This window comes from Mustela nigripes, chromosome 12, assembly GCF_022355385.1.
Source record: "Mustela nigripes isolate SB6536 chromosome 12, MUSNIG.SB6536, whole genome shotgun sequence".
Taxonomy (NCBI): domain Eukaryota; kingdom Metazoa; phylum Chordata; class Mammalia; order Carnivora; family Mustelidae; genus Mustela; species Mustela nigripes.
The window spans coordinates 103,124,275-103,146,334 of record NC_081568.1 but is presented as its reverse complement, the minus strand read 5'-3'; the positions used below and the strand labels follow the sequence as shown (position 1 = coordinate 103,146,334).

The following is a 22,060-nucleotide window of genomic DNA, read 5'->3' as shown; positions in this document are numbered from 1 at the left end:
AGGGAATAATAGCAATGTAGAACATAAAAGAAAATCCATAGTGTTTCATTGGGATCATCATGGTAACTTCCAATTATTACTGATATTCCTTTCTGTTTAAAAACATTTAACTTTCTAAATTATAAATTAAACCCTAACAGCTTATTTAATACAAGTTTAATCCATCGACTAAAAAATTATAACCAAAATACAAATTTCTATTTAATTTCAACATTTAAAAGTAGTCCAATTAAGACAGTCTTACTGTTCTAGAATCCGAGAATGGATTATATTCATCAAGTCCTGGTGGAACATTTCTTGTCACTTGTGTAACTGATGGGTCCTGGAATAAAATTCAAAGGAGAAAAAAAAGATTACTTACCCTTTAAGGCACAGTTTTGATAGTTACAAAGAACTTTCTCTATCTGTACTTTTGGTCAACAAGCAAAGCTAACAGAGGAGAACAAAGAAGATTATCAGATTTACTCAGTCCCATTCCAACAAGGTTGAAATTTATACCCACAGCCCTCATACCCTCAGTGAAAAAACTGGGTTAGATGCAAATCAGCTGCTATTATATAAAGAAAGAAAACAGTTATGTGGAACTGACTGCACAGCATCTTAGCAAATCTTGGGCACACCCACCATCCTTTCCTTTGGATTCCACAATGAGTTCATGTTCCCCCCAGCACCCCCCCGCCTTTTTTTTTTTTTTTTTACAGTATCTTCTATCAGTTTTCCCTACTGCTGATACAAACACCATATTACAAATCAATGTCATATACAGGCAACATATACCACATCCAAAATTAAGCACCACTTGTATTCTACCCAACAGTTTTGTTTGACTATCGTTTACTTTGTCCTGTACTGTTTCTCCTTTTCCAACTATAATATTTTACCATACTATCCCAGCTTTTCGAATTAGGCTTTCAAATAAGTCCCCAAATGCTAGAGAGTTCATCTACTTTTCTTGTGAATAAATGTAAGACACAAATGTAATGAACATCTCAACAAAAACCAATTATATAATTAACTTGAAAAAGCATTAGCAAACTTTAATACAGCCTCATTGACTTTTCAATCCCTAGTTCCAAGCTTTGGCATGCATCAGAACCAAATACAGATTGCTGCACCCACCCCCAGGGTTCTGGAATGGGGCATCAGAATCTTTATTTCTAAAAAATTACCATGTGATGCTGCTTCTGCTTGGAGAAGCACTGCTCTCTCACCTATGCTGCACCTTCTCCAATCCATCTTCCTCAACACAGTATCAAAATTACCTCCCTAAATGAAAAGCTTATCTTGTCATTCCCCTCCTCCAAGCCCTCTCCTCAGTTCCCCACACATTTCAAATTTTTTAGAGGCTCTCTCAAGACAAAATACAAATTCCTCAAAATGAGATACAAGGGAACTGACCACCGAGCTTTCCAGACTAATAAACTCTGCCACAAGGTCCTTCCCCTAGACAGATCTTCCTCTCTACCAAGTCAAACAAGCTATTGCATAAGGAGCCTTAAACTTGGCAATAAGGAAGATGTAATAATAAATTTAAAGTATGGCACAGACAAAAGTAAAATTTTAAGCTTGCTCAAAAAGGAGGGAAGGAGGGAATGCAATCACTCTACTTCCCAGCATTCTCTTCCCAAGTTTATTCAAAAACGTGAGGAGCAGGAAGATTATCAAGAGACAATGTATGCCTCAGGGAGAAAATTAATAGAAACACGAATATATGATCTCAAGGTTTTGAGTTTGAGCCCCATGCTGGGTGCAGAGATTTCTTAAAAAATAAAATAAGATAAAATAAAAAATGAAAAAATAATTTTAAGAAGTGGGTTTAGGATCAACAGGTAGAGACTTACCACATCCCATTGGTCCAGATGCAGTCTCAATGCCCACATCTCTTATCCCTACCAACAAAACCAGGTGACCTAGGAGTCCTCAGCACCATATTCTTCCTTGGCATTGCTTCCTCTGGCAAGAATACACAAAGGTAGGATAACCCTAGTGATCTCCTCTTCCTTAAAGACGCAATCTGAAGAACACTTCACATGCTAACTAATAAAATTGCTGATACCCAAGTAACTGCATTCCAGTCTAAGTGCTTCCACAGAGCTTGGCATTTATTTTCACCAGCATTTATTTCATTGACTCATGATGATCTTCATACAAGTCCCCTTTCCCAAACTAGAAGGTCACTTTTTTTTTTTTTTAAGATTTTATTTTTTTATTTGACAGACAGAGATCACAAGTAGGCAGAAAGGCAGGCCGAGAGAGAGGAGGAAGCAGGCTCCCTGCTGAGCAGAGAGCCCGATGCAGGGCTCTATCCTAGGACCCTGGGATCATGACCTGAGCTGAAGACAGAGGCTTTAACCCACTGAGCAACCCAGGCGCCCCGGTCACTTCTTTAAATACAAAAAATACATGATTAGGTCCTGTTTATTTAATCATACATGCATAGTAATACTGCTTGAGTGATAATTGCCACTCCCAAAGAGAAAAAAAAAATCCAAAGAGTAATTCCTCAGGATAGTAACACCAGTATTAATCAAGAAATACTCCCTGAGGGGCACCTGGGTGGCTCAGGCATTATATGTCTACCTTTGGCTCAGGCCATGATCCTAGCATCCTGGGATCTACCACTCCCCCACCCCCCAAACCCCCATCCCCACATTGGGCTCCCTGCTCAGTGGGAAGCCTGCTTCTCCCTCTCCACTCCCCCTCCTTATGTTCCCTCTCTGACTGTGCCTCTCTCTGTCAAATAAATAAATTAAAATCTTTACAAAAAAAAAGAAAAAGAAAGAAAGAAAGAAAGAAAAGGAAAAAAAATACTCTGGGGGGGGGAGTGAACAAATATGAAGCTAGTTCAAAAACTTAAGGGAAAAGATGATCTCACTCATAAGGGAAATACTAATTAAAGCTACCCTAACATTGTATTTCTCATCTATCAGACTAGAAAAAATCTACAAGTCTAACATAGCCAAGTGACAAAAGTGTAAGAAAAATAAGAATTCTCCTACATTACTAATGGAAAGAGAAATTATTACAACTCTATGGAGGGACAGTTGGCAATAGTCAGCAAAATTACATCTATATTTACATATTTTTTTTAAGATTTTATTTATGTAGTTGACAGAGAGAGATTACAAGTAGGCAGAGAAGCAGGCAGAGAGAGAGAGAGGAGGAAACAGGATCCCCGCTGAGCAGAGAGCCTGATGCAGCGCTTGATCCCAGAACCCTGGGATCACGACCCAAGCCGAAGGCAAAGGCTTTAACCCACTGAGCCACCAAGACACCCTCTATATTTATACTTTGACCAACAATCTCACTTCTAGGAATTTAGCAAAAGACTGGAAGCAACCTAAATGCCTACCAATAGAATATAGTTGAAGAAATTATGGTACACGTACATGATAAAGTACTATGCAGTTGAGCATTACGCAGTTGTAAAATACTATAAGAACATCTATACACTGCCATAGAATAAGTGGAAAAGATGCAGAACAATATAAATAAAATGTTACTTCTTATTCTTATTTAAGAAAAAAATTAATGTATATGTGTTTACTTAAATGGTTAACAAGATAAAAAAAAAATCAGGGGTGTCTGGTAGCTCAGTCATTAAGCATCTGCTGACTCAGGTCATGATCCTGGGGTCCTGGGATACAGCCCCACATCAGGCCCCGTGCTCCTCGGGAAGCCTGCTTCTCCCTCTCCCACTCCTTCTGCTTCTGTTCCCTCTCTCACTGTCAAATAAATAAAATCTTAAAAAAAAAAGATGAAAAGATGTCATTCTTTCAATACTAGCAAAATACAGTGAGTCCAAGGAGTCCAAATTCTCATTTTATAAATACACAGAGCAAATTATCAAGTGTCCTAAAATTCACATTAAATTTTTTTAACTCCTGCCTAAGGTATAACTTAGCTCCAAAGAGATGCAGAATGAAATCATTCTTCCAATTTTCTACTTTTAACTACATAATGAAAATGTACTTGGTTTCCTTCTAGATTCTAGAAGGGTTTAATCCAGGCTGAGAGTTAATGGGCAGTTTAACAAAACCACTGTGTCAACTGAACTGAGTTCACTTCTAGTTGGTCTGGAATTTCTCCTCAATGTAGTATTAGGTGACAAAGCAATAGAATATGTACAGGATTTACCAAGAATGATTTAGGAAAAACTGCTATCTCTGAATTACTACGTGACTTATCATTTTCAAATTTGTTTTAATATACGTAAACAGTATTAAGGAAGCGATAGTCTGTAAACTGGAAGAAAACAACAAAGCTTAAGATTTAATAATGAATAATCTTTTTTTTTTAAGATTTTATTTATTTATTTGACAGAGAGAACACAAGTAGGCAGAGAGGCAGGCAGAGAGAGGGGGGAAAGCAGGTTCCCTGTTGAGCAGAGAGCCCAACTAGGGGCTTGATCCCAGGACCATGAGATCATGACCCGAGCCAAAGGCAGAGACTCAACCTACTGAGCCACCCAGGCAGCCCTAAGCTAAGGCTACTCTGCTAACACCTTAGTAAGCCAATTACTTCATAGTCATATTTCATTAAAAACTGAGATGCCTGGGTGCCTCAGTGGGTTAAGCCACTGCCTTTGGCTCAGGTCATGACCCCAGAGTCCTGAGATCAAGTCCACAATGGGCTCCCAGCTCCACCAGGAGTCTGCTTCTCCCTCTGACTTTCTCCCCTCTCATTCTCTCTCTCTCTCAAAGAAAGAAATAAAATCTTTTTAAAAATTGAGATGCCTGGGCGCCTGGGTGGCTCAGTTGGTTGGACGACTGCCTTCGGCTCAGGTCATGATCCTGGAGTCCCGGGATCGAGTCCCACATTGGGCTCCCAGCTCTATGGGGAGTCTGCTTCTCCCTCTGACCTTCTCCTCGCTCATGTTCTCTCGCACTGTCTCTGTCTCAAATAAATAAATAAAATCTTTTTTAAAAAATTGAGATGGCTGATAAAAATAAATTTTTTCAAAGAGAGTAAAATTTCACATGTAGCATAATTAGCTATTTTACATCTTTAATCCGAGGTTCTTTACCAAACCTTCTGAGGTAGTGTGCCTTCATTATATTTCAAATTATTTCATCCACCATGCCTTAAATTGGACATTTCTCCATCACTCCACACATAACACATAACATCCTCCTGAGAGGTTATGTGTGGAATGATGGAGAAATGTCCAATTGAGGAAGATTCTAAGCTAGCAAAAAGTACTTTCACCTTCAGCTAGATGCAAGGAGATGAAGTAAATAAAAAAGTTTTGTAGCTAATCAACTTCAATACCCTGCTTATTCTTCTCTTCTCCATATATACACTATCTTCAAGCTTGTCTAATAACATAATAGCCTACGTGAACGATTGTGTACAACCATATATTATGTATCCACTTACTGTATCTGCTGACACTTAACAGGTTTGAGTTTCAAGATCAACACTAAAAACTTCATGTATCATAGGTACTTGTTCTGTAATAGAGTACTAGTCTAGGAATTAGAAATTCTGAGCTCCTAACAATGACTAGACTCTGTGACCTTAGGCAAGATACCTAACCTGTCAATTTTCTCATCTGTAAAATAGGGGAAAATTCTGATAGATATTGTCCTGGTCAGCTGAAGCTCTGAAATGTTAAGCTATAGATTTTAAGTCTTTCCCATTTGGAAAAAAGCTGACTGCCTATATTCAAATCCCACTCACACTAAATAAAAGCTGTAAGCTTTGAACAAGGCAATTCATACATCAATGTGATTCAGTTCCTTCACCAGTAAAATGTATCATAGAGCTCATGAGTTGCTACATATAAAATGATTGCTACTATTCCTGCACATAGAAAGTCCTCAGTGATAGTGACTATTATCATTACCACTACTACCAAGCTAAAGACAAAACAAAAAGAGCTTTCCATTTATAATTAACTGAGATATTAAGAAAGTATAGTACATCATATATGGTGAATAGGCCAAAATACCCACAGGCACCTTGTGAGGAAAGCAACCAGACATTCTTTGCTCACCTTTGTGTCATGTGACCCTGTTATCTCAGCTGCATGTTAAAGGGTGAGGAATAGGCTTTTGTGCCAAAGGCAGCCATTTTTAGAAATGGAGGGGGAAGCCTGGTAGACCCCAACAGAAGTGACTATATATCGGACAATAGCTGATCAATTAGATGCTATTTCTTGAGCTACTTGAATAGGAGACATAAAGATTGGTAATTAGTAGCAGCAGAAGAAGCTGACACTAGTTATGGTAAAAAGACAAATAGAAGCTAAAAAGAAGGTGACCAGAAAAGGGAACAGCGGAACAGAATCTGAGGGGAATGGCAATTACTAGGGTTGCCAACGTGTGACCAAAGAAAAACAAGGCCAACAGAGTTACTGCTATTCCAGTTGGTGAGAAATGACTTGGTGTTGCAGGAGTTTTCACTGTCCAGAAGATCTCAGAAGGGCCTCAAAGTGAAGGAAAAAGAAGTAGGAGAAGAGCAGAAGAGGGAAAGGAGGATGGCAGAGATCAGCCCCCTAACCTTCACTTACATCAGTACAGTATAATTTTTATGTTTTATAAACGCTGATTTCACATGAAAATGACCTCCACTCCTTGGTGGGAGGGCGGTGAATGGTGGGGGAGGAGAAGAGGCTATTTGAAGAAACACATGGTTAGCTTCCAGAGACTGTTTCACTACCACTGCAGAGATGGACTCTGTTTGGGTACCTTTCCTCCCTCAACAATCCTTTCAATAAATCTGTTACCTGAGGTAACCTGAGCATGTCTCCATGCTTTAAAACAGAAACAGGTGGATATCAATGTTCTCTGTCATTTCATGTTCCTGCTAAAACTATGTAAAGACAGTTTACTGCCACTAACTATATTTCAATAAAATCTGCAATAAGAAAGATTTAAGTATGAACATTTATCGATCACTAGTACACATGACTCTTGAAATATAACTAATCCAAATTGATGTTGATGTGTGTATATATATATATATATGTATATGTACATACACAAATGCAGTATGTATAGAACACACCATGTTTCTGATTTCAAAGATCTGGCACAAAACAATGTACAGTATCTGATTAATTATTTTTTTAAGATTTTTTTTTTTTTAAAGATTTTACTCATTTATTGGACAGAGAGAGAGAGATCACAAGTAGGCCGAGAGGCAGGCAGAGAGAGTGGGGGAAGCAGGCTCCCCGCCAAGCAGAGAGCCCGACGCGGGGCTCGATCCCAGGACCCCGAGATCACGACCTGAGTCAAAGGCAGAGGCCCTAACCCACCGAGCCACCCAGGCGCCCCCTTTTTTAAGATTTTTTATTTATTTGACAGAGATCACAAGTAGGCAGGGAGGCAGGCAGAGAGAGGAAGGGAAGCAGGATCCCTGCTGAGCAGAGAGTCCGATGTGGGGCTCGATCCCAGGACCCTGGGATCATGACCTGAGCCGAAGGCAGAGGCTTAACCCACTGAGCCACCCAGGTGCCCCTCATTAATGATTTTTATGCTAATTATGTATTGAAAAGATATTTTGTATGTATGGGGTAGAACAAATTATTAAAATGAATTTCACGTGGTTCTTTCCCAAATGGCTACTAGGTTATTTTAAATTACATACATAGCACAAATTATATTTCTACTGGATAATTTTTTTTTTTTTAAGATTTATTTTAGAGAAAGAGCATAAGAGAGCACACCAGTAGGGGAAAAGGTAGAAAGAGACTCCCTGCTGAGTGGGGAGCTAGTTGGGAGACTCTCTCTCATGACCCTAAGATCATGACTAGAGCCAGAATCAAGAGTTCGATGCTTAATTTGAGCCACCCAGGCACCCCTCCACTGGACAGTTCTGAGTGAAGCAGTGCAATTTATTCAAGATTGGCTTATAATTTCACTTTCACCCATGTGGACAAATTCAATTGTGTTAGTCAAACAGAAAAAAAGAAACTCATATTTAAAGCCGAGTTTCCTGTAAGTTTTTCAAAAATCACAAACGATGACAAGAGCGGCACCTGGGTGGCTCAGTTGGTTAAGCATCCACCTTCAGCTCAGGTCATGACCCCAGACACCTGGGATCAAGTCCTGCATCAGGCTCCCTGCTCATCAGAGAGTCTGCTTCTCCCTCTCCTGCTTACGTTCTCACTCTCACTAATAAATAAAATCTTAAAAAAAAAAGACAAGAGACCTGATCAGAAGCTTCCTAATCCACTGTCTTCACATAACACAGCAGCAGGCTTTTCCTACACTTTTTCACTTACCTCATACCTTTTTATACATGACATGCTAGAAGTCAATAATTTGAATATTAAAAACATTTAGAAGAAAATATATATTTTTAATTCTATCAAGCATATGTGAAAACTAAAGGCTAAAGCAAGGACAAATTGAAGGAGAAAAAGTGAATTCATCTATTTTAGCACACTACTAGACTATTTAATTATGTCATTTAATCCTCAGAACAGCCATATGACTTAAATTCTATATCCTTTCCTTCACTGCTAACACTACCACCTCACACATGTTAAAAGTAATTTGGCCAAAGTCATATAACTTTCAAATTCAAATCTGACCCCGAAACTGAGTTCTCAGAAGAAAATGTAATAAAGAAAACAAATTTATGTTTAAAACAATATCTCCTCAAAAGAAAAAGGCTGGCTTAAACTTGGCATTGCTCCACAAAACTTAATTAAAATACTCTTCAATAGTTCTACTTAATCCAACCAATATTATACACTAGTCTAGGCAACTTGATTAAATAAAAGTCCCAACCTAGAGGTTATGAGAGGCCCTGCCTTCAGAGAGTTAATTTTTTTCCTACTTTGTACTTCTCAGAGCTACTATAACCACATGAATTTAACAAATACTGAGAATTCCACTTACCTGGAGAATTACTTATTTCTAAATGCTCCAATTATTCTTTAAAAACCAAAGGAACTATAAGAAGCCATTAAAAATCTCGGCAAGACTCTAAAACAACATTTGGCAAATCTTTTATAAGAGATCAAAAAAAGTGCTTAATAATTACTAGAAATTATTCAGTAAATCATGACTTAAAAACTGGTTGCCATTTTCATTACAAGTCCTGACAGTCTTACTCAAATCTAAAAGCAACTCACAGACTAATTTTTGTGAACCCAAATCAGTACTTAGTAAATTAAAATAACTGAAGCAATCACACCCAAGCAGATTTAATGAGATACTACTTCACGCCTACTAGAATAGCTACAAACAAGACAGAGACAAGTGGTGGTAAGGGTATGAAAAAACTAATGTGCTGGTGGGAATGTAAAACGGTACAGTCATTTTGGAAGTTACCAAAGTACCTAGCAGTTCCACTCCTAGGTATATAATAACCAAGGGAATGAAGACCTGGGCCCACACAAAAACTTGTACACAAATATTCCTCATTTATATCAACTGACAAATATACTGTATATCCATGCAATAAAATTGCTATTTGCTAATAAAAAGAAATGAAGTCCTGATACATGCTACAATATGCATAAACCTTCAATACATTATGCTCTGTGAAAGCTGCCAAAGACTACATAGTACACGATTCCATTTATAAGAAATTCCCAGAAAGCATATTAGTGGCTGCCGAGGGCTAGTGGAATTTGGAGGAAAATGGAGAATGATTGCTGCCAATGGGGTTTCTTTTTGTGGTGATGAAAGTTTTTAAAGTTCATAGTGATGACTGCAGAACTGCAAATATACTAAAAAACACTAAACTGTATACTTTAGGTGGGTGAACTGTGCAGTATATGTATTATATCTCAAAGCTATATTTTAAAAAGATAATCAGATGTAATATTTCTTAGAATAAATGTTGCCAACCAGCTATAAATCTCTAAGTCTTCAAAATCTAAATACCACATCATTCATTAAAGAGAAATACTCATTAGTCAAGAAATCAGGATAGAGGGGGCAGGGGTATTAGCTATCAGGGACCAAAATAGCACCAGAATTTCCTGTTATACTAAATCACCAAAATTTCTTCTGATATTTGAGAAACTGGGTAGCTAATACAGCTATGTGCCCCAGTATTAATGCACTGAAATCTAGAGACTTCAGAAGAAAAAAAGGTATCATGAAGAACAGGAAAATAATTGGCCATATTTCTGTCAATGACCTACAAGTTCAATCACCTTTGACTATGATAGCCTAGTAGTCAGAGAACAGCACTCTTCCCACAAAAACAGCCCTCATTTTTCAATAAACTGTTAAACTTTTATATAGAAAAAGTTGATTTATCATACACAGTAGTTCTTCAAAAAGACTAATGAGTTTTTGATCATTATCTTTTAACGTACCAAATACTGAAATTACCAGAACAATTTACCACTAAACATGACAACCAAAGACCTATGAACAAATTTTAAAAGGTCTTGGGTTTTGTTTGGTTGGTTGGTTTTTTTTTTTTTTGTCATATTATGGGCAGTGAACTTTTAAATTAATTTTTCCATCTGAGAATAAATGTATACTTCATAGAACACTACCTTATGAAACAAAATCTGGCTAAATTAATTTCTCCTGTTAACCACCAAGTTAACCACCAACTCTTGTTAAGAGTACTTAAAACCCAGTATAAGTACCCAGGCCAGTACTTAAAATCAAAACACCACCAAAGCCAGGCATTTCGTACAACTATATTCCATGGGAGTCAAATGTTTCAAGTTCCAGTTGTGACACGAGGGATTCATCTCCTGCTAGTGTCCCATGACTTCAAAAAGCAATCATAAGCTTTCAAAACTATTAGGTCTTAATGTAAATAAAAAATAAATAAATAAATAAATAAAATAAAACAGATGACCTCTCCAAAAATCATCAACATTAAGCAAACAAATGCAAAACTTTCTAACATTTAAACAAAACTTAAGTCATAAAAATACAATGACCTTTCCTTATTACCCTCAGTTCATGTTCTGATCTATAACAGCCTCTGAAATGTCTAAGCTTGGTAATACAACCAGTAATTTGTGTTTTGTTTTTGTTACTATTTCTGTTAAAACAAAAAGTTTAAAAGTTAATAAAAATTCATCTGAGAAAATATAGGCAATTTAAGGATAAAATAAAAGAAGAATAATCACATGCTATACCCAAAGATAATCTTACACCATTATTTCCTCTGTTATTTTAAGAACTTCCCATCTTTGCCTTAATTCAAAAGAAATATTCCTATAAGAAATATTAAAAAAAAGTATTGAAGGCAGAAAAATTCAGTAATTTGCCTAAGGTCACTCAAGGAAGAGATAAAGAAGCAAACTGAGATGGCCTGGTTCCAGACCCACCCTTAACAAGTGAGGACAAACCTCCACAAATTTGATTTACTCCTTCCTCTAATGTCCCTAATACCAGGCTAAAAATACAGAAATGCCTGTCTGTAAAACATGTACTTCACAGAACATTTTCTTATGAACTCAATGCTAAATGGTGATTAAGTTCCCCTGAGACTCAAACACAAATGTTTCCATAAAGAAAACATTTCTAGGGTTACCTGGGTGGCTCAGTGGGTTGAGCCTCTGCCTTCAGCTCAGGTCACAATCTCAGGGTCCTGGGATCGAGCCCCGAATCGGGCTCTCTGCTCAGCAGGGAGCCTGCTCCCCCCACACCCTGCCACCTGCCTCTCTGCCTACTTGTGATCTCTCTCTGTCAAATAAATAAATAAAATCTTTAAAAATTTTTTTAATCAAATACAAGTATATAATATACTTCTTTTAACCTTGGGGAATACATCAATTTGCATTTTTACAATACACCATTGACCTGTAAACAATTCACTAAAATTTACGATTACTTCAGATGCCAAAAATTAAGCGTGCTATGCCATAAATAAAACCACAAGACTGATGAAATCAATCTAAGACAAGCCTCAAAAGCTTTAGTAAAATTGCTAAATGGTGGTAACATTATAGTAGAATACTAGCCCTTGGCCATCTCTAACCAAAATTCCTGATGCTGTTTTCCTGTACCTCCTACTTTCATTTCTCACCGCTTTCCACATGTATTCCAAATCACCACATGAGGATTCTAACCACCATTAGAAGATAGCCAAAGGAAGGGGCACCTGGGTGGCTCAGTTGGTAGAGGGTCTGACTCCTGGTTTCAATTCTGGTCATGATCTCATAGGTCCTGGGATTGAGCCCAACACTCAGCATGAATTCTACTTGAAGACGCTCTCCCTCTGCACCCACCGACCCACGCTTGCTCTTGTTCTCTCTAAAATATATAAATCTTGGGGTGCCTGGGTGGCTCAGTGGGTTAAAGCTTCTGCATTCGGCTCAGGTCATGATCTCAGGGTCCTGGGATAGAGCCCCACATTGGGCTCTCTGCTCAGCAGGGAACCTGCTTCCCCCTCCCCTCCCCACCCCTGCCTGCCTCTCTGCCTATTTGTGATCTCTGTCAAATACATAAATAAAATCTTTAAAAAGAAAGGCAAGATCAAAGTCTACCTTATCTTTGAGTCCACCCCGCTCCACCTTCTTCCTAGGGTCTACATGAGACTTCATATATACTAACTGCTCAACAGAGAAGGAAGTCCCTTGTGTAAATTGTCCATACTTTGGAATATTATTGTCTCCCTGTGTGCTTAGGTAAAGTCACTTTACAAATACTCAAAATTCATCTTATCATATACATTCCTAGTTTAGTAAAGAGGCTCTAATATTTTTGCTTATCTGCAAAAATAAATCCAATAATTCATCTATATTCTGTAAAATATATGTAAGAAAAAGTATCAAATTGTTAATATTGATAAATGTGTTCCTAACTGCATTCCAAAAACAAGTATAAACCCATTACATTAAACTTTTTTTTTTTAAGTTTTTTTTTTTTTTTAAGATTTTATTTATTTATTTGACAGAGCGAGATTACAATTTAAGATAAGCGAACTGGGGCATCTGGGTTGTTCAGTGGGTTAAAGCCTCTGCCTTCGGCTTGGGTTATGATCCCAGGGTCCTAAGATCGAGCCCCACATCGGGCTCTCTGCTCAGCATTGAGCCTGCTTCCTCCTCTCTCTGCCTGCCTCTGCCTACTTGTGATCTTTGTCAAATAAATAAAATCTTTTAAAAAAAGATAAGTGAACATGTAGTTCAAACTTTGTTCTTCAAGGTCAACTGTACTTTAGTAAAGACTTGTATCGAGGGGCCCCTGGGTGGCTCAGTCGTTGCCTCAGGTAATGACCCCAGGGTCCTGGCATCAAGCCCGCGATCAGACTCCCTGCTCAGCAGGTAGCCAGATTCTACCTCTTCCATTCCCCGTTTATGCTCCCTCTATCATGGTATTTCTCTGTCAAATAAATAAAAATATTGACGAAAAAAGACTTGTATCAAGAATGTATAAAAATCTCTTACAATTCAGTGATAAAAAAGACAAAAAACTGAACTTAAAAATAGGTGAAGGATCTGAATAGATATTTCTCCAAAGAAGATATACAAATGACCAATAAGCACATAAAAAATCTCAACACCGGAGCCCCTGTGTGGTTCAATGGGTTAAAGCTTCTGCCTTCGGCTCAGGTCATGATTCCAGGGTCCTGGGATCTAACCCGAATTGGGCTCTCTGCTCAGCAGGGAGCCTGCTTCCTTCCTCTCTTTCTCTCTTCCTGCCTCTCTGCCTACTTGTGATCTCTGTCAAATAAATAAAACCTAAAAAAAAAAAAAGCTCTAACACTACATAGCCATTAGAGGAATGCAAATCAAAACCACAATAAGATATTCCAAACCCACCAGGATGGCTAGAATCATAAATCATAAATAATAACAAATGTTGACGAGAATGTAGATAAAGCAGAATCCTCATCTGCTGCTGGTTGCAAAATACAATAGAGCAACCCTGTGGAAAACAGTCTGGCAGTTAGTTCCTCAAATGATTCAACATAGTTACCATATGACCCAGAAATTCTGCTCCTAGTTACATACTCCATCTAAAACAAGCATCAGGGCACATAGGAGGCTCAGTCCTTAAGCGTCTGCCTTCAGCTAGGGTCATGATCCCGGGGTCCTGGGATCGAATCCCATGTCAGGCTCCCTGTGGAGCAGGGAGCTTCTCCCTCTCCCACTCCCCCTGCTTGTGGTTCCCCCTCTAGATGTGTCTCTCTCTGTCAAATAAATAAATAAAAATCTTTAAAGAAAATAATAAAAAGAAAAGAATCAAATGAAAACTTGTACAGAAATGTTTACAGCAGCAGTATTTATAATAGTCAAAAAGTGGCAACTACCCAAAAGTCTATCAAATAGTAATGAATAGGCATTACTAAATTTTTTTTTTTAAGATTTTATTTGACAGAGATTGAGAGAGCACAAGCAAGGGGAGTGGCAGGCGGGGGAGAGGGAGAAGTAGACTCCCCCCAGAGCAGGGACCCCGAAGCAGGGCTCGATCCCAGGACCCCAAGATCATGACCTGAGCTGAAGGCATCCACTTAACCGACTGAGCCACACAAATGCCCCTGGCATTACTAATTCTTAAAAGCACTCAAGGGGCACCTGGGTGGCTCGGTGGGTTAAAGCCTCTGCCTTCGGCTCAGGTCATGATCCCAGGGTCCTGGGATGGAGCCCTGCATCAGGCTCTTTGCTCCGCAGGGAGCCTGCTTCCTCCCCTCTCTCTCTGCCTGCCTCTCTGCCTACTTGTGATCTTTGTCTATCAAATAAATAAATAAAATCTTTAAGAGAAAAAAAAAAGTACTCAAAACCAAATGCCAGAGAGATTACTGGATTGCTCTCTTCATACAGGTTTATAAAGAGTTCTTGTGGCAATTCTTGCACAAGGAAGGGGAACACAGGCCTCTAACACTTGTCTATAATGTGAAGGCAAAAACTATATGGCACTACAGGCTGTCTTGGTAGGAACAGATGAAATGGAATAAAAGTGGTAAGGGGACTTGGTACAAAGTCAAATCCAACCAACCTTTACACTTTTTTTTTTTTAAGTTTTACTTATTTGAGAGAGAGAGGAAGTATATGAGTGAGAAAGAAAAACCACAATCGGGGAAAGAGGTAAAGGAGAAGCAGACTCCCTGCTAAGCAGGGAGCCCAATGTGGAGCTTGATCCCAGGACCTGGGAACAAGACCTGAGCTAAAGACAGACACTTAACTGAGTGGTACAACAGACACAACTGAGTGGTACCCCTACAAATCATCTTTTAGTTCCTTCACTTATTGAAAGTTGGGAAATTTCCCCCTCGTGATTTAAAAACATCTCCTTGTGTTTGGGTTTTCATTACCTATTACCAAAAACTAAGCACAGTTTTAATTATATCATGTAGAACTGTATTCTCTCATTTACCATGTTGTCCTCACTTGACTAATCTTAGCAAAGTTACTTGGCCCAAGGAAAGCTAAATATAGATTTAGATCTCTATTTGATCTAAATACAGGTTTAACTCTATCATGCTTTTGTCAAGAAAATGTTACTTCGCAATAACCTTTTGGCAATTATGACTGAAAAAAAACAGACTCAAGTCACCTCGAATGCTGGGGGGAGGGAGGATATTTTTAAGATACATACAGGAAAAAGGGTGCCAGGTTTCAAAGACTAGAACTCTTCAAAATGTGGTAACCTCTCTTGTAGTTCAAGAGCAGCTCTAATAATAAATAAGAATTATAGAAAATTAACCTCAAAAACCCTGGTCAATTAGTACTCCAGTGTTCTATAATTAGTTAATTTGGCCCCTTCCCCTTCTCATTCCATGGTTATTCCCACCATAAGTACAGGATTTTTTTCTCTGTGCTTTCAGCTCAAGTTCCTGAGACAGATAGTTCACTTAACTATCACCATTACTGTTGGAGCAAAATTTTGCACCAAGCAATCTTATCTCTTCCTGATCATCTCAGAGAATGGCTTTCCTTGGGTCAAGTAACTTTGCTAAGATTCGTCAAGTAAGGACAGCATGGTAAGTGTCACACAACAGAGGACATGATCATCTACCATGTTAAGCAACCACTTGGGCTGCTTCCTCAGTGGACTGAGGCTCAGAGCATAGCAGGCTCCTGAAATATAAAGCCACCTCTCCAGCTTTTATGATCAGATGCAATCCCAATATCTAACATATTACAACAGGAGAGAATTTATGCACTCACAAAATGATCCACACAGGTATAAAAATGCAACAATTATATGGTTTCAAAGAAGAAAAAAAACCTTGCAACGCAAAGAACTCTACTTTAGCAACTCTAGTATATCAACGCTTGAATTCCTTCAACTGCTGAAAACTCCATACCAAAAAAAGCATCATCAGGCTATTCTAATAGATCTTTAAAAATCTTTATCTTAGGGGCACTTGGGTGGCTCAGTCGGTTAAACGTCAGTCTTCTGCTCAGGTCATGATCCTGGAGTCTCAGGATAGAGCCCCCTTTCCGGCTCCCTGATCACCAGGGGTCTTGCTTCTCCCTTTCCTTCTGCCCTGCCCCTGCTCCTTCTCTCTCTCTCTCCCTCACTCTCTAATAAAATCTTTTTTTTTTTTTAAGATTTTATTTATTTGACAAACAGAAATCACAAGTAGGCAGAGAGAGAGAGGAAGGGAAGCAGGCTCCCCGCTGAGCAGGGAGCCCGATGCGGGGCTCGATCCCAGAACCCTGAGATCATGACCCGAGCCGAAGGCAGAGGCTCAACCCACTGAGCCACCCAGGTGCCCCTCTAATAAAATCTTTTAAAAAAATTTTTAGGATAGGGACGCCTGGGTGGCTCAGTTGGTTAAGCAGCTGCCTTCGGCTCAGGTCATGATCCCAGCGTCCTGGGATCGAGTCCCATATCGGGCTCCTTGCTCCGCAGGGAGCCTGCTTCTCCCTCTGACTCTTCCTTCCACTCTGTCTGCCTGTGCTCGCTCTCACTCTCTCTCTCTCTCACAAATAAATAAATAAATAAATCTTTAAAAAAAAAAAAAATTTTAGGATAAAGTTTACCTTCATGTAAACTCTGCCAATAAACCTTTTTTTTCCTGAAGCAAAAACAGATTTATTCACCCCAGCAAGAACGCTTCAAGTATCTGAATATCTCATACTTCTCTTTAGCCTTCTGTAGACTACACCCCAGAGTAATTTAAGCTTAAATTACTCTTCCAAGACCTGATTCCAGACCCATGGCCATTCTCACTTCTTTGGGCACATCCTGTTTTGTTCAAACCACTCTTTAAATACACCCTTGGAACTGAAGACAAAACCTGTGGGTTGGACAAGAACAGAATATTGTTGGGGCGCCTGGGTGGCTCAGTGGGTTAAAGCCTCTGCCTTTGGCTCAGGTCATGATCCCAGGGTTCTGGGATCAAGCCCCACATCGGGTTCTCTGCTCAGCAGGGAGCCTGCTTCCTCCTCTCTCTCTCTGCCTACTTGTGATTTCTGTCTGTCAAATAAATGAATAAAATCTTTAAAAAAAAGAATTAAAAAAAAAAGAACAGAATATTGTTAATTCATTGCTAGAACTCATCACTTATTTCATTAATCCAATATAAATTTTTCAGAAACTATATGACTCCAGTGATTTATCTTAAAAAAATACCCTATAAATTTCCTGGATCTGCATTTCAGCACTACTAAATATTAACTGTATGCCAAAAAAATTTATTTTTAATATCAGCAATTGTTTACTTTCAAAATTTTTACCATCACCATCTCAATTAAGATTGTTAAAATCACAATACCAAAATAAAATCACATTCAAATATTAGTTTTGCCATTTAGCATCTCTAAGAGGTACTCCACTACACTAACAGCCTCCCACTGAACCTGCCTGAGAGCCTTTGGTAGCCAAAGGAGATGCTCAAGCTGAACAAAAAGTTTCCTACATGGCTAAATAATACTGATGCAGGGACACCTGACTGGCTCAGTTGGTTAGGGGGCTGCCTTGGGCTAGGGTCGTGATCCCAATGTACTAGGACTGGGCTTCCTGCTCAGCGGGGAGCCTGCTTCTCCCTTGGCCTCCGCCTGCCACTCTGCCTGCCTGTGTGCTTTCTCTCTGACAAATAAATTTTAAAAAATTTTTAAATATATTTAAAAAGAATTTTTAAAAAAATAGTACTGATGCAGAGCATCCTAACACTCTACTTTAATTTAAAAAAGATGGTCTCAAAATGAATTACAGATGTGTTTTAAGGGATCCTTTGAACCCTGGTAAAATTAACAAAAAACTGTTAAGAGAAATGGACCACACTGGACTAAAAGGAACAGTGATACTTCAAAATGAAAAGAAGCTTCTGGACTCCCAAATTTCAGTGCATAAGAAGCACTGTGAAAATATTTCTCCTCAGCTGCAAACACTTCTATAAGTAAAAAAGGACTTACCAGAGAGTGGAACCAAAACCAGAAGAAAATAATAGATTAGGGAAAAGACCTCCAGGTAGCAGAACTGGGCCCTATTCAAAGAACATTCACTGTTCCAGTTAGGAGACCCTCAAAAATGGGCCTGGATGGATTTCAGACTTCCCACAGACCAGGAACTGCTGTTTTCCATTCCCCCCCTACTTGAATGGGAATGTCTATTGGGGTTATCCTGTACTTGTCTCACAGTTTTATGCTGGGTGTATCTTTTCAGCTCTGTATCAGAAGGAACATAAGCTCCTCCCATCAAGGAGTACAATCTAATCCTTCCCATTCTTTTTTGAATACGGTCTGGCTTTTTGTCTTGTTTGACTAACACAATGTAGCAGAAAAGAAATGACTCAAGAAGCCTTTAGCATCCCTTCTTGACCTCTTCGAACACTACTCCCACTTCGTAATAAGTCCATGCTATTCCTAGTAGAAAGGCCATGTGGAAGAGAACCAACTGCTGCCCCCAATGACAACCCCAGATAATTGCCAGATACTTGAGTTGAGGACATCTTAAATTATCTAGCCCAGTCAAGCTGCCAGATAATTGAAGAGACATAAGTGATTCCAGGCAATAACATTCAAAAACAAACCACCCAACTTAGTCCAACTCGAATAACAGAATAGTGAGCAAGTAATTGTTGTTTTAAGCCACTAAATCTAGGGATTATTTATTATACACCATTAGGTAACTGAGACAATGATAAATAAAATAATGATGCATCTTAATTTGATGAAATACAACAGGCAGCTAAACACATGCTTTTTAAAAATATCAACTTGAGGAAGACAGTATGAACCTATGCAGTTGACATGACCATAAAATAACATAGACCACAAATTACTACTATGTCCCAGATAAATGCTGAAAGCTAAAGTTTGCAATGTTAGACTACCATAGAAGAAATCCTCAAAATTCTTTCCTAGTGCTGTCCAACCTCCAGTCACAAATTTTAAACGGAGAAGGCAAGACTGACATCAACTAACTGTAAATGAAAATTATTCTGTTAAAATAAATAATAAAAATAACATTTATTATAAATATTAAAAACAATTTTGATAACATTCTTGAATTATGGGTCAATTTTTTTAATTAACATATAATTTATTATTTGTTTCAGGGTACAGGTCTGTGATTCATCAGTCTTACACTGTTCATAGCACTCACCATAGCACATGTCCTCCTCCTCACTGCCCACCACCCCATCCCTCCCATTCCCCCTCCACTCCAGCAACCCGCGGGTTATTTCATGAGACCAAGTGTCTCTTAAGGTTTGTCTCCCTCTCTGGTTTCATCTTGTTTCATTTTTCCCTCCCTTCCCCTATGATCCTGTCTTGTTTCTCAAATTCCTTAAATCAGTGAGATCATATAATTTTCCCTCTCTGATTGACTTATTTTGCTTAGCACAATATCCTCTAGTTCCATCCACATTGCAAATGGCAAGATTTTTGTTTTTTGATGGCTGCATAATATTCCATTGTGTGTGTGTGTGTGTGTGTGTGTGTGTGTAAATACATATATATGCATACATACATATATACATACATACTACATCTTCTTTATACAGTCTTCTGTTGATGGACATCTAGGATAAGTGAATTTTATTGATGAGGTTTTCAATTTTCAACTCCAATTAAACTCTTAGGATACCACTGGTATTATTCTAACTTAAATATCATAAATAAGAACGGTGAACTGTAGCCCATTTTTAAGAGATTATTTTTAAAAGAGTAGAATTTTTGAGGGCCAAAATAAAAGAACAGAGTTATTAGGGAGGAAGCCTTTGCAGTGACAAAGCACTAAAATTCAGACAACCAAGGTCAGGTCTAGGGCAAACCACTTATGTTTGGCCTTGACTTCTCAAATAGGACTGGCCCAACAAATACTAGCACCCTTGAAGAATCTAAAGGAACACAAACTTTTAGGATATGAGTAAGTCTTGGGCAAGTACAGCAAAGGGAATGTAATCAATCATATTATAATAGTGTTGTATGGTGAAAGATGGTAGCTTATACTATGCTCACCACAAGTGTAACATAGACTTATAGAATCACTATGTTGTACACCTGAAACTAATGTAACATTGTGTGTCAACTATACATCAATTAAAAAAAAAAAAAAAACATGAGGGCGCCTGGGTGGCTCAGTGGGTTAAGCCGCTGCCTTCGGCTCAGGTCATGATCTCAGGGTCCTGGGATCGAGTCCCGCATCGGGCTCTCTGCTCGGCAGGGAGCCTGCTTCCTCCTCTCTCTCTCTGCCTGCCTCTCTGCCTACTTGTAATCTCTCTCTGTCAAATAAATAAATAAAACCTTAAAAATAAATAAATAAATAAATAAAAAACATGAACTTCTCTAAATTAATAAGCTAAGAATATGGTTCACTGTAATTAAATCAATTTCTTGAATTACTATTAACACTACTTACTATGATCTAATTAAAGCCACCATGCATCAAGCACTTATTACATGCTAAATATATGATCATCTAATCCAATTAACAACCCTATGGGGAAGGTCCTATTATCCTGCTTTACAGAAGGGTAAGTAGACCTATGGAGAGGCTAAGTAACATTCCAAGGTCTTACAGCAAGTTAGTGGCAAAGCCAGGATCAAATGTAGGTTTGTTTTTTTTTTTTTTAACTCTTGAGCAGATTTTGTAAGAGAATGTTCTTGTTTTTTTATAAAATATATACTGAAGTATTGGGGGGTAAAGAGGAATCATATCTGTGATTTAGTCTCAAATGCCTGCAAAATACAAATGTGTGATATGCATATATACACACATATGTATGATAAAGAAATATGATAAAATGTCAAAATGGCGGGACGCCTGGGTGGCTCAGTGGGTTAAAGCCTCTGCCTTCGGCTCAGGTCATGATCCCAGAGTGCTGGGATCGAGCCCTACATCGGGCTCTCTGCTCCTCGGGGAGCCTGCTTCCTCCTCTCTCTCTGCCTGCCTCTCTGCCTACTTGTGATCTCTGTCAAATAAATAAATAAAATTTAAAAAAAAATTTAAAAAAATGTCAAAATGGTAACTTTCAGGGAATCTGAATAAAAGATACATGGGGTAAAAAAAAAAAATTGAACTTTTGAGCAGAAACCTTTAACTACTACCCTCTGCTGTCTCTGTATGAGAGCCTCAAGTCCAAAGTCCCAATACAAAACAAGAATTTGGTGTCAGAAATGCAATCAACAAGCAAACAGAATGTCATCAGTAATGGACTAGTAATAAGATTTAAATTCTAATGCCAATTCTGTACCACCTACACCTGGGTAGAAGATACTGAGCAAGATAGCAATGAAAATGAAATAACTTTTTTTTTTTTTTAAAGATTTATTTATTTATTTATTTATTTGACAGAGAGAGAGATCACAAGTAGGCAGAGAGGCAGGCAGAGAGAGAGAGGGGAAGCAGGCTCCCCGCAGAGCAGAGAGCCCGATGCTGGACTTGATCCCAGGACCCTGAGATCATGACCTGAGGCGAGGGCAGCGGCCCAACCCACTGAGCCACCCAGGCACCCCGAAAATGAAATAGCTTTTAATCAAGAAGAAATTATTTCTCATTTGGCAATCATCCTATCTCTGGGCTTTTTTCATCCACAGAATGAGTTCTGAGTAAATCCATTATAAGATTTTCCTTTCCCAGCCACAAAAATTTGATTCCATTTTTCAAAACTACATAAAACATTATTTCCAAAATGAATTTCCAATCCAATCAATAAGCATATTAATATGTTAAAACATATTAAAAGGTATGAAGGTTTTCTTATCACTTATTAATTTTTCTATCCT

At 38.5% G+C, this 22,060-nt stretch overlaps 1 protein-coding gene across 1 annotated transcript in view; it reads right to left on the bottom strand.

The window, feature by feature from the left end:
* Window positions 1-22,060, bottom strand: part of SCAMP1 (secretory carrier membrane protein 1) — a 122,539-nt gene that overhangs the window by 87,541 nt on the left and 12,938 nt on the right. Inside the window, exon 2 of the mRNA XM_059418121.1 lies at window positions 245-322. Coding sequence (XP_059274104.1) covers window positions 245-322 — 78 coding nt within the window. The remainder of the gene's footprint in view (window positions 1-244; window positions 323-22,060) is intronic.